The following is a 17500-nucleotide window of genomic DNA, read 5'->3' on the forward strand; positions in this document are numbered from 1 at the left end:
AGCAAGCGCCGAGACCTGACCTGTGGGCGTCGCTGTCCACAACGCCAGCTTCCCACCCACCAGCTTCCCCACCCTTTAATACAGCCAATTGTATTAGTGTGAACGGCCAGCCAAGCTGGTGGCAACGCTGGGAGCTGGACAGGCGAACCCAGTGTCTCCCAGCGTTGGTGACGAACGCAATCTCCGCTACGCCACCTGACCGCTACTTTTAAAACCACTCTCAAAGAGCACCTACGGGAGACTGCAATTCGAAACTGGCCCCTGTGAATGTCCTAACCCAACCCAATAATACACGAGACCCTCTTCTTGGGACCAAGTAAGGTTTCATCGATAATCCAATGTACAGTTACACCCCCACCCCCCCAACCACCTCCAATGTACAGTCCCCCCCCCCACCTACCCAGCCCCCCCCCCACCTCTTCCAATGTAGTTTGTTCGTCAAATGTATATACTCTCTTTTCTTTTTTTTACTCTTTTTGTATCACAAACAGTACTGTATCTGTAGATCTGGTATGTCATACATGTATAGATGTAGCAGTACTGTCTATCTGTATGTCATGTAGGATGTTATGATGAATTGAAAATGGGGGACCCTGATGTAAACAAGACGAAAGTCTTTCTCTGGTCTGCATCCCCTTAACAATTGTGTGTATCGAGCCGTACTGTATTGTACCCATTCTGCAATCTGTTAATAAATTTTTCAATCAATCAAGCAACACAACACACACTGGGTTTATGGGTCAAACATCATGTTTATTGTCCATAGGGAGAGAGAAGAGTCATATTTCATACACGTTTTATGACAGAAATAGGCAACAATAAAAGGAACAAAAAAAATAATAGATATCCAACACTGAAGCCAGAGCAGAGACTCTGCAGTTACCACAGCTCACCACTAGAGGGGAGTAAGTAGCATATGGCCAAATAACATGGAGAGTAATATTTCACACCCGTTTTATGATAATAATAATAATAATAATATGTAGTAATAATAATAATAATAATAATAATAATAATAATAATAATAATAATAATAATAATAATAATAATAATAATAATAATAATAATAATAATAATAATAATAATAATAATAATAATAATAATAATAATAATAATAATAATAATAATAATAATAATAATAATAATAATAATAATAATAATAATAATAATAATAATAATAATAATAATAATAATAATAATAATAATAATAATAATAATAATAATAATAATAATAATAATAATAATAATAATAATAATAATAATAATAATAATAATAATAATAATAATAATAATAATAATAATAATAATAATAATAATAATAATAATAATAATAATAATAATAATAATAATAATAATAATAATAATAATAATAATAATAATAATAATAAGGAGAGAGAAGAGTGTTAGAGGGGGTTGCCTGGCCCGATACTGATATCAACCGAAAACTATATATGCAGGGTCCCCCCCCCCAATTTTGACGCATCAACAAGGCATTCTAAATGTAAACATTATCTGTGCTTCTCCCCTTTTCTTCTCTCTCTCCCTCTGGTTCTCAATCTCACTTTCTCTTTTTCGCTCTCTCTCTTTCCTTCTCTCTCCCTTATTTATTGTAATTTTCCTTGTATACTATTGCTACTGTCATTTTGTATTTTATTTACTTGTATGCATGTACTGCTACAGTCCAAGGATTTAAGGTGTGAGGCCGCAGCATGCCTATAAATTACATCACCTCCAGGAATGATAAGAAAACTGCTTCAAACAACTCTCTTCCTACTAATCAAAGGAAAGCTGGTTCTGTTTCAGTATAGGAAGACAATTCTCTGTCACAACTTGGAGGCAAGGTCTGTCCGACATCTCCGCCTGGATGACGACCAACCACCTCAAACTGAACCTAAGCAAAACAGAATTGCTCCACCTGCTGGCCAAATCCTCCCCCCTGACCGACCTTTCCATCACAGTCGAGAATGCAGCTGTGACCACGTCCTCGACCGCCAAGAACCTTGGTGTTGTCCTCGACGACCAGTTGAACTTCTCCGCTCACATCGCAGCGACAACCAGAACCTGCAGATTCCTCCTGAGCAACATCAGAAGGTTCCGCCCCTTCCTGACAAAAGAAGCCACCCAACTCCTCGTCCAATCAACAGTCATCTCCCGCCTCGACTACTGCAACGCTCTGCTTGCTGGCCTCCCGGGCCACTGCTACCAAGCCTCTTCAGCTCATTCAGAACGCAGCGGCCCGCCTGATCTCAAACCTACCGAAGTCAGCCCATGTCACCCCACTTATTAGGGACCTGCACTGGCTCCCCATTGCCACACGAATCCGCTTCAAGACCCTCGACCTGGCATACCGTGCGGCAAAGGGAACCGTTCCCGCCTACCTCCGGTCAATGGTCTCTAACTACACACCCACAAGACCCCTACGCTCTGCATCTTCTGGCCGTCTCAGACCCACTCCTATCCAAGCTCCGGGAGGGTCATCAAAGAGAAGTCGCCTATTCTCAGTCCTTGCCCCACAATGGTGGAATGAACTACCCACCCAAGTTAGGACAGCCAAAACCCGTCCAATCTTTTGCGGTTGACTAAAGACGCACTTCTTCAACCATTATCTGAAATTTAAAAGATTATAATAATAAATAAAAAAAATCGAACCCTAACTAACCTTACTGTCATGCACTTGTCCTAATAAACGAACCTACACTGTAGCACTCAACACTTTGATGAACATTGTTACTCAGTTGATACTTGTGCCCTTCCTGATGTCTTGTCGTACAGAACTTGTAAGTCGCTTTGGATAAAAGCGTCAGCTAAATTACCAAATGTAAATGTAATGTAAATGCAAGGTTGTCCACATGGAATTTAAATGTTTATTTGTTTGTTTATTTACACATATAAAAACAATTACATATATAATACAATACAATCCACAAGGGATGTGTAGAATCGAGCCACACACCAAGATATTTATATTCAGTGACTCTCTCAATGCTAGAACCACTTACGGTAGATACTATATGTGTAAACCATCATATTCATAGTTTCTGGATCTAGAAAACAGCATACATTTAGTTTTACTAGCATTAATAAGAACCCATTTAAGTTTAATAAGAGCTTCCTGGAGGGTAATAAAAGAAGTTGTAAGTTCTCAATGGCCGATTGTACTGAGTCAGCAATACAATACACAACAGTATCATCTGCGTACAGATGGGCTTGACAACCATTCAGTGATGACACAATATCATTCATATAAATAGTGAAGAGGACCTGGAATTGAACCCAGTAGGAAGTTACACATTTTGAACACAAGAGGGTGATACTACACAGGTTCACAGCTCAGAGCCTCCGGTAAGCAGGGCCCCGTTCCCCGTACCTGGATAACTGAGTTAGCCGGATAACTTTCGGTTAAGTCTGACTTAAGCCGGACTTTCCGGCTCCCCGTACCTGGATTGTCCAAATCACCATGACAACAGATCCAAAAGTTTGAGCCTGGTCGAAAGCAGGGTTTAAGTTCAAGTTAGCCGGATGAAGCACAGCCACGCCCCCGCAAAGAAAGTGACAGCGCGTTTCCTGAAATTATTCCCACAGTCTAGGATCTGCTTTATACCATTCTGAATTACGTTTTTGTGCTCCATTCTTCCAGAGGGGGCTTTTGAAATGTAAAATAGACCCAAAATGCTGATACTAAATTCACTTTGTCCTAAATAATGCACGTTATATATACCGTGGCGCTCGCTCGGTGCGATGTACACATTATGTGGTTATTCTAACAACGCGCAGCATTGCAAATGTGAATCCCGCGGGGATATTTTTAATGATTGAAACCTATCGCTCGTTTGGCTCTGATTCCTTTCATATTCTCCGCTGTGGATGTTTAATGGAGCGCCTGGATTGTGTTTCATTCAAGCATAAAATTGAAGTGTCTATGCGTGGATTGTGGATCTTGTCTCGTTCATTAATGTATAAACAATGAATTTATCCCATCTGGCACAGTGGCTCAGCGGTAGTGCTCAATCGTGGCAACCCAGCGACCGGTGTTCGAAACCCCAACTTTCCAATATAATTTTTTGGAATATAATATTAATGATTATACGCCAAAGTAGCCTAGTTTCAAGTTAAAATATTATAAATCTACATGCATTGAGGATGTCATTCTTTATATAGCTCTCAACGTGCACCAAATTGAATTATTCCTACATCGCAAAAAGAAGGGGAAGACTAGGTTTCGAACCCCGGTCGTCTGCGTGAAAGTCAAAAGAACACCACAGTGGAGATAAGTAAAAGATCGACTATACATCAATCAATGGGTAGAGAGCCGTATCGTTATTTTGTATAACAGTTTAACTAATTATTTTCGCTAGCAAGATCTCATTTGATTATTCAATCCAGCAGGCAAGTTTAAAGAAATATAATCTGATTGATTGAGGTAATGAGGGACTTAAAATTAGCCTATAGATAACGCATTTAACTTGTCGGCGAGGCGATTGAGCCGTACTGCAATATGTTACTAAAGTTTTAAATCAATTAATCAATCAATGGCGCTAGAGAATCAGGATCTCTGCTCTCGACACTTGCTGCCTTCTCGGCTGAGGCGGGCACGCGCACTTATCCTGGGTCTCAAGTCTGGCTTGAGTTAACGAGACTGAATCCACCTTCGAGGAACAGGAAAATCCCGGCTTCAAACATCGGGTTAACTGAATCTGGATAATGACATCTTGATCGACTTAGTTGAACCAGGTACGGGGAACGGGGCCCAGCTCTCTGACCCTTGTTTACAACCTGGATATGCCATAGTGCACCCATTGTTGTTGATCATTTATGAATTAGTCCTGCCCCCTTTCATATCTCATGAACCGGAAGAGGTGTCTTAGTACAGATTACTACTATCATTGGTGTAGGACGTTAACCATGCCCCCATGCTTAACTCATTCAGCGCCAGGGGTCGGTCTACCTTCTGGCTAGAACGCCAGTGCTGTAACCTGTAAGTCAATGGGGAGCTTTGTTCACTTGCGAGTGCTTAAAATATATTTTATATTATAGCTATGGATCTAATAACACTGTCGATTGTCAGTGAGTTGCTTCCAGTCAACATGCACAAAAAAGATAGTTTTTTCATCCGTACATTTCCATTTTATACCGTTTTGAATATGAGTATAGTTTGGGTGATTCTTAGTAATCCCAGGAAAAGACGCGATAATAGCGTTTTAGTGAAATCCACTAAACACATTTTCGCCTGATTATCGAACCTTCCTGAAATCAACGCTAGATTATCGTTATTATCCTTCCTCATGCACCCATGAAAGGGGGCTTGTAGCGGGGCGCCCCTGCGTGCTGTGATGCCTCGTAGATGTATCGTTGTAAACGCTCGCCCTGCCGGAGTATTTAAACCCCGCCTGCACGGCACAGATCGGCCCAGAAAAGAAACTACATCGTTTCTAATGGAGTGCAATACCGGCTGGAAGGCGTAGGCGGCGGTATTTGCCCTTTGCAAGCTCAGACCCATTCCCAATGATAACATCAGGCTGGATGGATGAAAAATGAATGGATATAGCTAATAAAAGAAATAACGATTAAAACCCGAGTTTTCTCGTGATTGGCGCTCAATGGTTGGCGAGTTAACCCGACTTTTTTCGTGATTGGCGCATAATGAGTTAAGTGTGTAATAGTCTAATCGTGTGTAATAGTGTATAATAGTGTAATAGTGTGATAGTTTGTAAATGGTAAATGGTAAATAGCTGCATTTATATAGTGATTTTATCCAAAGCGCTTTACACTTTGTTCCTCACACTTTACCCATTCACTCACACATTCACACACTGACGGCGGAGGCAACCATGCAATGTGCCAATCTGCTCATCAGGAGCAATTAGGGGTTAAGGGTCTTGCTCAAGGACACATCGACACGCTGCCAGGAGGAGCGGAAATCGAACCGGGAACCTCCGGATTACCAGACGACTGCTCTACCTCCACTGTCGCTCCACAATAGTGTGTACTAGTGTGATAGTGTAATGGTGTGTTTATTAAGTAGTTTATTATACTGATATTTCTTTTCTCTTACCTTTATATTCATCTGTGTTTTAACCAATTATTTTAACTCCTTTCAAGGTTTGAATGAATGGATAAAATGTTACCTGTCAGGAGGACACCTTTGGGAAACGGTCTTATCAAGTCTGTCATGGGGGGGGGGGGTTTCTTGCTCTTTCCCCTTGACCCTCCATTCTTATCTTAGTCTGTGCTATGTTTAGCCCAGGTCAAATGTTTATCAGGACAATGCTGTCAAAAGTGAAAAACGTGAGAAACAAACCGACCTGGTTCACTCTGCTTTCACTTATGAGGAACTGGCCCATTACACGTTCATTCAATGTACTGTAGCTACAAAGGGGGCACTTCCGCTAAATAACCCTATATAGTGAGCAGACAAAGACAGGTTGCAGTATCAGCTTACTGTATAGTGATCTGTCTTCTTATGTGATCTGTTTGGTTTCATAGTTATGAAATAGGTTTCATAGTTATGAAATAGGTTTCATAGTTATAACTTTTGGGCCGGGGGGGGGTTATACTGCATGACATTTGAGAAACATGCCATTAAATGTACACACACACACACACACACACATTATTATCATGATTATCATCTACCATGTGTTGTGAAATGCATATAAAAAAACTCAAAACGTCCACACCATCTGCTTTGACTTCACACAACTTCATTGGGATGAAACACATAATAGCCTATAGTTTTACAATTCCCGTTGACTTCTACATGCAAAGTCACAAAAGGTTTTTGTCCCATTTTCAAAGATGTTTTGTGATTCTTCTTCATGGTTAAAGCTTTTTGACTCTTTGTAAATCATTAATACCCCAGCAGGTGTTGAAAAAAGCCAACCAGGTCTCGTTACTTTTCCTGTGTTGTGGCGTTATCAGCCGGCTTGCATAACACAGACTTGTGCATATTTAGAACAGATGTGTACAGTAGAAAGAGGTCATGGCCAGGTCGTGACAGGGCCAGACCTTTGCCCTGTCACGTTGCCCTGTCACGTTGCCCAGACATTTGCCCTGTCACGTTGCCCTGTCACGTTGCCCAGACCTTTGCCCTGTCACATTGCCCTGTCACGTTGCCCAGACATTTGCCCTGTCACGTTGCCCTGTCATCTTGCCCTGTCACGTTGCCGTCACGTTGCCCTGTCACATTGCCCTGTCACGTTGCCCTGTCACATTGCCCTATCACGTTGCCCTGTCACATTGCCCTGTCACGTTGCCGTCACATTGCCCTGTCACATTGCCCTGTCACGTTGCCCTGTCACATTGCCCGATCACGTTGCCCTGTCACGATGCCCTGTCATCTTGCCCTGTCACGTTGCCGTCACGTTGCCCTGTCACATTGCCCTGTCACGTTGCCCTGTCACATTTCCCTATCACGTTGCCCTGTCACGATGCCCTGTCACATTGCCCTGTCACATTGCCCTATCACGTTGCCCTGTCACGATGCCGTCATCTTGACCTGTCACATTGCCCTGTGTATCGCCACCCTAAATAGTATTATTGCTCATAATTCTGCCTGTGAAAACCAACATAGTCAAAACCTAAAATCTGCACTATGTAACTTTTTTGTGGAAAAAATATTTAAATATTGAATAAGCGAAAATCCTGCCATCAGTGATGCATGTGAGCCAGAGGATTTTCCCATACAAAACCAGCTGTGCAAAATCATCACTGTGCAGGAAATACACGATTTATGTATTAGAATCATATAAAAGGCTCTCATTCCCAGAGCATAAAAGTGAATGACACAAATGAAAAACGGCGCAATAAGTTATCCTGAAGACATACAATTATTTAGTTTTCTCTTATCCTCCTTATTTGTTGTGAGTTACTTAGTGCAGCTTCAATTCAGGTTTTTTTCTTTGACCCTACATATTTTATATTTTTGCCACATATAAGCGTTGTAAGTATTGGATACAAATTTGTACCAGATGTGATATTTTAGAGTCTTATCAACTCAAGTTCTCGCTCTCATTACAGAAGGTTTTCTTTTCCAATATGTGGACTGTGAGCCTATAGGAGGGTTTCAATGGAGCTCCTTGCAGTGTTGTAGTCGAGTCACTAAATCTCGAGTCTGAGTCGAGTCTCGAGTCCCCAGTGTCATTATCCTAGTCCGAGTCCGAGTCCAAGTCATCAAGGTTGAGTCCACTCCACCCTGGCAGTCAAAGACCTGACATACAAATAAAAAAAGGTCTACATTAAACATGACACAGCGGTCGCCATTTAAAAGGGAGTTTATTTACTTTGTGACACAATAGCCAAACAAATGCACTAGACAGCAATATCTTATGCCAAATGATTAGGGCCTATTACAAAAAACGAAACAGAAAAAACCCTGTATTTATCAATTAACAAGTCCAAGTCCGAGTCCGAGTCTGGACCTTCAGAGTCAAAATGCAGTCAATGCTTGAGTCCAAGTCCGAGTCATCAGTGCTCAAGGCCAAGTCGAGTCACGAGTCCTGAAAATGTGTCCAGGACTTGAGCTTGTTGATTACAGTGTTGCACTGACAGTGGTGTACAGTATAAGTACTTGAATACTTTTGCAAAAGTAAAGATATCATACTTGAAAGTGACTCTGGTAAAGATGTATGTCACCCCTAAGAAAATCACTTGAGAGTGAGAGAGAAAATAGTAGCCTAGCTCACATTAAATGTACAAAAGTATCTATCTGGTATTACAATGTACTTGTTATACATCTCCCATCCCAATGTTAGTCGTTATGCCAATTCCCAATCCCCTACCTGGTCGTTGCGTGCTCTGCCCCCTACCGTCGGTCTGGGAGGGCGGAGAGAGACACATGCTTCCTCCGACACATGTGTAGCCAATCCCCACTTCTTTTCACCTGGCAGCGCGGACTCTCACTGGGGGAGTGTAACGTGTGGAGGACACTACCTCCCCCAGGATCCGACCTCGCTGTGCAGGCGCCCCGACCGATCTGTAGGAGTCGCTGTTTTACAACGACCAGGACCCACCCTCGCTGGGTTTTCCCACCCTCTAACACTGCCAATTGTGTTAGTATGGACGGTCGGCCAACCCGGAAGCACCACAGCTGGATTCGATCCCACTGTCTCTGTGGTGGTGGGCAGACGCTTACACCGCTGCGCCACCCGGCCGCCCCCCCAAACTTTATTAATTGTCAACTAAGTGAAAGTCACAATAAAAACTAACTAACTAAAAAAGTAAAGTATAGATACTACTTAAGTACTGTAACAAAGTACTTTGATTTCGTTACTTTTCACCACTGCCAAGAGGAAGTAAAGACAACACTTAGGAAACCACAGGTTCCTGTTGAAGAGTCAGATTTAGATCTGAAGCTATGAGCAGAATTCAGATAAACTCTTAAAGCCAAGTGACAATGAACATGAAATAATAATTAGTTGTCCCCATAAATCATCACAACACTAATACAAATACAATTATGGTAAAGCTTCTGAAATTCAGTTCAACAAATAAAAGTTGTTCACATTGTGTCATGATGAATACATAACCTAACATAATCAAGCAGACTCAGAAACAGCGTCTTTCCCATCTCCTGAACTCTGTGCCACATTGACAACCCTATAGCTGTTGCCTATACTGCATATAATCCTTCTATATACCTACTTATACACATATATAACCCATATAACTATGATTGCATGTACAATAATGCTGTATATACTGTATATACAGTATATATATATTTATTCTCACCGTATATATCTATCCACATCTGTCTGTACATACCTGCACATAATCCTTTTACATATCTGTAGATACTATATCTATATCTTTTTTGAGGTTTTAATGTAAATTCTCTGCTCATTTTATGCCCGTCTATAACTGTGACAATTTTATGCTCATTTTATGCCTATGTCTATTTTGTGTCCACATCACTGCTGTGGAGCACTTTGGGCTGCAATTATTGTATGAAAGGTGCTATACAAATACAGTTTATTATGATTATGATTATTATTATTATGATTATTATTATTAATCTAATCTAATCTAATACGAAAGACTATTTTGGAAACACACGTTGAAAACACAAAGAAACAACTAATTTGATACATCATGGCTGGTGTGGGAAAGCGAGCAGCAGCCAGCAGGTGACACAACGCCATGCCCTGACGCAAAGCTGAGGTCTGGACATGTGACCAGGATGTATATAAGGTGGGGGTCATCCCCTATTGCACTACTCTATAGATCATGATGAAGGAGCTGCTCGTGCTGCTGGCGTTGCTTGTGGCCGTTTTCGGCAAAGACACTTTTGAGGGGTAGGTGGGTCTGTCCAATCATTGTTGGATTTATGTGCCACTACTGTGTGTGTGTGTGTGTGTGTGTGTGTGTGTGTGTGTGTGTGTGTGTGTGTGTGTGTGTGTGTGTGTGTGTGTGTGTGTGTGTGTGTGTGTGTGTGTGTGTGTGTGTGTGTGTGTGTGTGTGTGTGTGTGTGTGTGTGTGTGTGTGTGTGTGTGTGTGTGTGTGTGTGTGTGTGTGTGTGTGTGTGTGTGTGTGTGTGTGTGTGTGTGTGTGTGTGTGTGTGTGTGTGTGTGTGTGTGTGTGTGTGTGTGTGTGTGTGTGTGTGTGTGTGTGTGTGTGTGTGTGTGTGTGTGTGTGTGTGTGTGTGTGTGTGTGTGTGTGTGTGTGTGTGTGTGTGTGTGTGTGTGTGTGTGTGTGTGTGTGTGTGTGTGTGTGTGTGTGTGTGTGTGTGTGTGTGTGTGTGTGTGTGTGTGTGTGTGTGTGTGTGTGTGTGTGTGTGTGTGTGTGTGTGTGTGTGTGTGTGTGTGTGTGTGTGTGTGTGTGTGTGTGTGTGTGTGTGTGTGTGTGTGTGTGTGTGTGTGTGTGTGTGTGTGTGTGTGTGTGTGTGTGTGTGTGTGTGTGTGTGTGTGTGTGTGTGTGTGTGTGTGTGTGTGTGTGTGTGTGTGTGTGTGTGTGTGTGTGTGTGTGTGTGTGTGTGTGTGTGTGTGTGTGTGTGTGTGTGTGTGTGTGTGTGTGTGTGTGTGTGTGTGTGTGTGTGTGTGTGTGTGTGTGTGTGTGTGTGTGTGTGTGTGTGTGTGTGTGTGTGTGTGTGTGTGTGTGTGTGTGTGTGTGTGTGTGTGTGTGTGTGTGTGTGTGTGTGTGTGTGTGTGTGTGTGTGTGTGTGTGTGTGTGTGTGTGTGTGTGTGTGTGTGTGTGTGTGTGTGTGTGTGTGTGTGTGTGTGTGTGTGTGTGTGTGTGTGTGTGTGTGTGTGTGTGTGTGTGTGTGTGTGTGTGTGTGTGTGTGTGTGTGTGTGTGTGTGTGTGTGTGTGTGTGTGTGTGTGTGTGTGTGTGTGTGTGTGTGTGTGTGTGTGTGTGTGTGTGTGTGTGTGTGTGTGTGTGTGTGTGCGTGCGTGCGTGCGTGCGTGCGTGCGTGCGTGCGTGCGTGTGTGCGTGTGCAAAGGTGGACACATTTGAATCAAGTAGTATTGTTAAGACAACTCCATTATTTACCATGTTACCTCTGGCTTGAACTGAGAAGACAACAAGTCTTCTGATTACGTATCAACCTCTAATGATCTTCAGTTACTTCAAATGACAGCTGCTATTATCGTTGAATGCTTAATGATGTATAAGCTGAACTTCTTTAGTCATGAACAAACCGTCTGTCATGAACAAACCGTCCCTCTTGCAGTGTGACCTCAGTCGTTGTGTAAAATCTTGTGGTTGTGATGTCATCACTCAGGGATCAGGTGCTTCGCATCACTGTGAAGGATGAGGTCCAGCTCTCTCTCGTCAAGGACTTGGAGGAGGAGCTCCAGGTCAGACAAGATGGTCCTAAACTCACGGTTGACCAATCACAAGCTCCAACCTCTCTTAGCTTGACAGAGGAAAGCAATGGTTGTGATTGGAGGATCAATGAAAAGAGGGCGGAGCTTGGTGTCGGTCAATAGTAGTAGTAGTGAAATTCTCGCTTTACTTAGGTTTTGGATTTTAATAGTAATGCACCGATGTGAAAATTGTGGCCGATACCGATAACCGATATTAATATTGCTGTTCTGGCCGATACCTCTGTATAGAAAACACTTTTTTATGATAATCAAATAAAGAGCTATTTTCCAAAACGCATTTTCTTCTTTTTACTTTTGTAACTTATTTTCAGAAATTACTGATATTTTGAAACTATTTAAGTATAAAAAAAAAAATATTAAATTAAAAGATTTCTTTTTTTTATCGGCCCTATCATGATATCGGACCGATACCGATGTGTAAAAGAATTACCATATCGGCCGATATTATATCGGCGGCCGATATATCGTGCAGATTTTATAGATGGCCCTTTAAACATGCAGGTTATACAGACCAGTTATACAAACATCTTACATCTCAGACTACATAATGGCATTCAGCTGTTGCTCAAGATGAACTTCTTACTGTCGTTTGGACAACATCTCATTCCTTTGTATAATTCTGCAATACCAATGTTTAACCTCAAACTTTAGCTTTTGATGCCGTTTCTATTTGTGATCCCATATTTGTGTCTAATCAGCTGGACTTCTGGAGGGACCCCACTGACGTCGCCACCCCTGTGGACATCAGAGTGCCCTTCTACAGTCTGCAGGCGGTCAAATCCTACCTGGAGAAAGAGGACATCCAGTACTCCATCATGATCGATGACCTGCAGGTAAAACACCACAATGAGTCATGGAGGAAGGACATGATTTATTATTATTATCATTTCTTTTCTTTTTAATTAAATGTAATACTTTTTTGTCCCCTTTTCCCTGTTACCCTTCGGGAGACCATTTTGTCCTCTCGCCAGGCCGTCATTGTAAATAAAAAATTATTATTGATTGACCTACCTGGTTAAATAAAGGTTAAATGATAATAAATAAATAAAAAATAAAAAAATAAAATAAACATGAAAAGGTCTGGATTCTAATGTCAAAGTTTGGGGGGTGTAGGAACAGGAGAAATTAATGGCATTTACTTTAATAAAAATTATTATTATTATTGAAATGATTCAACTGCTTCCTGATTGATGAAGAGTTGGATATTACTACTGTAAATTGTTATTTTCCTTCAGGTTGTCTTGGATGAAGAGCAGAAACAGATGCAGTTTGCTATTCGTGCTGCTCAGCCCAGAAACACAGACGGCTACGACTATGCCAACTATCACAGCATCAGAGACGTTAGTACCCACATGCACATTCATCATGTCACTAGAACACTACTTTCCATAAGCAGCATGTACAAATGTACAATGTGTATAAGCTAGAGTTAGTAGGGTATTGGCTATTTGTAAAATCTAAATCTGCATGTATGTTGTGTGTTTAGATCTACAGGTTCCAGGACATGCTGGTGGCTGAGAACCCCAAGCTGGTCAGCAAGGTTGTGATTGGACAGAGCTATGAGGGTCGCCCCCTTAACGTGCTCAAGGTATAAGCGTAATCAACACACATTATTGCAATGCGCTTGAAATACTGTACTGAAGGTTATATATTTTTTTCACACAAAAGTCCCCATAAATCTCCACTCTTTCATTCTTCTTCTTCAACTTTCTGTTTCCTAGTTCAGCACTGGTGGCTCCAACCGTCCCGCCATCTGGATGGACACTGGAATCCACTCCAGAGAGTGGGTCACTCAGGCCACGGGAACCTGGTTTGCCAAGAAGGTGCTCAGATGACATTCACATATCAGTCTTTCTCCCCCCCATTGTCTTCCATGAGCTTCATTATTCTGACCACCAATCTGATACAATGAATATTATTCTGCCTTTACTATTTTGATGATCAGATTGTGACTGACTATGGACGTGACCCTGCCCTCACCGACATCCTCGACAAGATGGACATCTTTCTGGAGATTGTGAACAACCCCGATGGTTACTACTACACCCACACCTCTGTGAGTCTCTCACAGCAGAGAAATAACTGCTACATAATACAAATATTATTTTCAATAATAGCCTCTTTGTAAATTGATGTATACTACAACTGATAAGAGGGCCTGAGTCTCACATGCAACAGCAGCTAACTGAACTGAAATGAACAAACCATGATGAGTCCCTCTGATATGATCCTAACAGAACCGTATGTGGCGTAAGACCAGGAAGCCCAACCCTGGCTCTTCTTGTGTTGGAGTTGATCCCAACAGGAACTGGGACGCTGGTTTCGGAGGTACATATTTTCTTTGTGTCTTGACTCTTGAGTGCCATGCAGCCAAAACACTACGCAAATTGCAATGTTTGTTTTTATAGGTAGCTGTCTAAATGAGGTATTAAATATGGCTGCCTCCATGTTTGATGTAATTCGGTCCTCCTAATATACCCCACAATGTTTTATTTAGTCCATACAATTTATACAAAAGTATAAAAACAAGGGGCACAAGGATAACATGTGAAAGTCTGTCGACTTGTTTCCAACATGGTCCCAAGAAGAATACAATAAATCACAAAGAAAGAGTTAAGAAGATAAGATAGATAAAACAAGTAGATGATAGACAACACAATTTTCTAAAAGAGCCTCATTACATCATGTACATCATTACATCAAGAGTGGTGGCCAAGCACCCACTGCAACCTATTGTTACAGTCAGATGTCGCTTCACACCCCTCTTGAAGACAGCAATAGTGGGGGAGTTTTGGATGGCCCTGGGCAGAGAGTTCCACAGCTGGCAGGATGTAGACAGAAAGACATTCTGTGAATAGGAACCCTTTCTAGGCTCATAAACTAACATATCATCTTTTGCTATTAGCTAGCATTAGCGTGAATATTACCTACTAACCAAACATGCAAACATGCAGTGCAAATGTCACAGCTACCAAATGTAATAGCTAATGCTAACTACAGTAGCCTACTGTTGATTGATTGATTGAAAAGTTTATTAACAGATTGCAGAATGGGTACAGTACAGTACAGCTCAATACATACAATTGTTAAGGGGATGCAGACCAGAGAAAGACTTTCGTCTTGTTTACATCAGGGTCCCCCATTTTCAATTCATCATAACATATATGACATACATGACATACAGATAGACAGTACTGCTACATCTATACATTTATGACATATCAGATTTGCAAATACAGTACTGTTTGTGATACAAAAGTGTCCAGAAAAGGAGTGTATATACATTTGGCGTAGAAACTGTACATTGGAGGAGGTTGGTTGGGTGGGGTGGGGTTGGGTGAGGGCTGTACATTGGAGGGGGGGGGGGGTTGGGTAGGGGACACACACACATTTTACACTGTGCATTGGAATATTGACAAGGCCTTACTTGGTCATTTACTGTACAACTAGGTTAGGACATTTGTAGGGGCCAGTTTCGAATTGCAGTCTCACGTAGGTGTTTTTTGAGAGTGTTTTTGAAAGTGGGTAGTGATTCACATTCCTTTACAGCTTTAGGTAGGGCGTTCCACATTGATGTGGCATAATTGCGAAACGTGTTTAGTCCCTTGTTTGAGCCGAATCTGGGTTTTACATGATTTGTGGAGCTCCCTCTGGTGTTGTGATCGTGGTATTCACTGACCTTTGGGAAGTATTTTGACATGTACATGGGTACCTTGGTCGCGTAGTGTATCTTGTAGACCAGGCCCATTGCAAGTTGCTGTACTCTGTCGTCTACTCTAAGCCATCCTAGGTTGTCAAAGTGGGCAGGGGTGAGGTGGGTTCTAGGAGTCAGGTCAAGTAGTAGTCTGACTATAGCTTGTTTTGAGATGTTTGTAATTTGTTTTTTAGTGCCTTTGAGGTGCTTTGGTACCATGAGGTGCAAGCATAGTCGTAGTACCCTTGAATGAGTGCTCCTGCTAGAGTCTTCAGGGTATTCTTGTTTACCAGAGAGGAGATCCGGTACAAGAATCGCGTTCGTTGGTTGACTTTTTTTATTACATTGGATGCCATTTTGTCACAGGAAAGATTAGCCTCTAGGATGGAACCCAGGTAGGTAATTTCATCTTGTTAATTTAAGACATTAGCTATTAGTAGCTGACATAGCAGCTCTAATGTTTGGTAGCAAATATTAGTGCTCATGCTAGCTAACAGCAAAAGAGGATGTTAGCCACTTTGCATTGTGGGGTAGATTATGAGGAATTAATGACATCAAACATGGGGGCAGGCATTTAATACTGAACAGTAGGCAATCTTCAAAGTATTGTTGTTGTACTGTCTGTCTCTTTTGCTTGTCATGTCTAGGCGCAGGTGCTAGTGGAAACCCCTGCTCTGAGACTTACCGCGGGCCAAGCGCTCACTCTGAGCCTGAGGTCAAGTCCATCGTGGACTTTGTGAAGTCTCACGGCAACATCAAGTCCTTCACCTCCATCCACGCCTACTCCCAGATGCTCCTGTATCCCTATGGCTACACCAGAACCCCTGCAAAGGACCAGAGAGAGCTGGTGTGTAACACATGATCCAAAACCTATAGAATGACTAGAGACTCACTTTATCTATCCTTTAATAAGAAATCAAATATCCCCAAAACAAGCTGGGTAACACCTTAAATTATAGTTCTATTATTTCCATAATTATGTTGACAGAAACGACATGTGAGTTGTAATTCAATTATAATACAGAAAGTAACAGAGCTACAGAACTACAATCAAGGTCAGATGAACAATATTGTTAGCAACTGAAACAGCTGTGACAAATGTAACTTTACTGTTTCAATATGCTGTAATTAGAGAAAAAGGAAGCTGTAATCTAAACCATTACCACCGTCTGCTGGATTGCATTATACTGGCGAAATTAAGATCTCATTTCACATCAAATTTGAAGAGACTGAACTTAAATGCTATCATGTTACTCTGCCCACAGCATGCGCTGGCTTACAAGGCCATCAGTGACCTTGCTTCCCTGTACGGCACCCGCTATAGATATGGCAGCATCATCAACACCATCTGTAAGTTACAGCATCAGCTCTTTACAGCACTTTGGGCCTATATCATATTGGTAACTTTAAACATGTGCTATATTATAATAATACTAAATACATTGCAATACATTTCAATGTTTCCTAGTCCTCTCTGTCAGTGGGATGAAGTACAAAGAATGCAAATTACTTTTTTGTTTTCAGACCAAGCCAGCGGAGGTACCATCGACTGGACCTACAACCAGGGCATCAAGTACTCCTACACCTTTGAGCTGAGGGACACCGGCCGCTATGGCTTCATCCTGCCAGCTAATCAGATCCTGCCCACCGCCAAGGAGACTTGGCTGGCTATGATGGCCATCATGGAACACACCAGCCAGAACCTTTACTAAACACTGCTCCTATTACATCTTATTACATTATACGGAACTCCCTGTGAAATGCCATTATAATCAAATTGTCACCATTATTGCTCGACCAAACTATTAATATCATCAACTACACCATCATACCAATAAATCAGCACTCTTCTACCTACTGTTGTCTTGCATTTTATTACTTGATGTGAAAACACTTTTATATTAGACTGCACATAGAGTGCACATAGTTGTTTTATTTAGGGCAGGTGCGCATGTACACCTTATAAGCTCAGGTTCCTCAACT

General features: G+C 41.7%; 1 protein-coding gene across 1 annotated transcript in view; it reads left to right on the forward strand.

Moving 5' to 3' along the window:
• Nucleotides 1-10224: 10224 nt before the first annotated feature.
• The window catches only part of LOC311245257 (carboxypeptidase A1-like), a gene marked incomplete at both ends in the record, with an annotated part of 17028 nt that continues 9752 nt past the window's right edge, over nucleotides 10225-17500 (forward strand). Inside the window, 11 exons of the mRNA XM_084335092.1 lie at nucleotides 10225-10292; nucleotides 11718-11793; nucleotides 12522-12656; nucleotides 13059-13163; nucleotides 13310-13411; nucleotides 13545-13646; nucleotides 13769-13879; nucleotides 14061-14151; nucleotides 16165-16364; nucleotides 16783-16867; nucleotides 17042-17223. Of these exons, the coding sequence (XP_084191218.1) occupies nucleotides 10225-10292; nucleotides 11718-11793; nucleotides 12522-12656; nucleotides 13059-13163; nucleotides 13310-13411; nucleotides 13545-13646; nucleotides 13769-13879; nucleotides 14061-14151; nucleotides 16165-16364; nucleotides 16783-16867; nucleotides 17042-17223 (1257 nt within the window). The remainder of the gene's footprint in view (nucleotides 10293-11717; nucleotides 11794-12521; nucleotides 12657-13058; nucleotides 13164-13309; nucleotides 13412-13544; nucleotides 13647-13768; nucleotides 13880-14060; nucleotides 14152-16164; nucleotides 16365-16782; nucleotides 16868-17041; nucleotides 17224-17500) is intronic.

This window comes from Notolepis coatsorum, assembly GCF_963971535.1.
Source record: "Notolepis coatsorum genome assembly, chromosome: 18".
NCBI lineage: Eukaryota > Metazoa > Chordata > Actinopteri > Aulopiformes > Paralepididae > Notolepis > Notolepis coatsorum.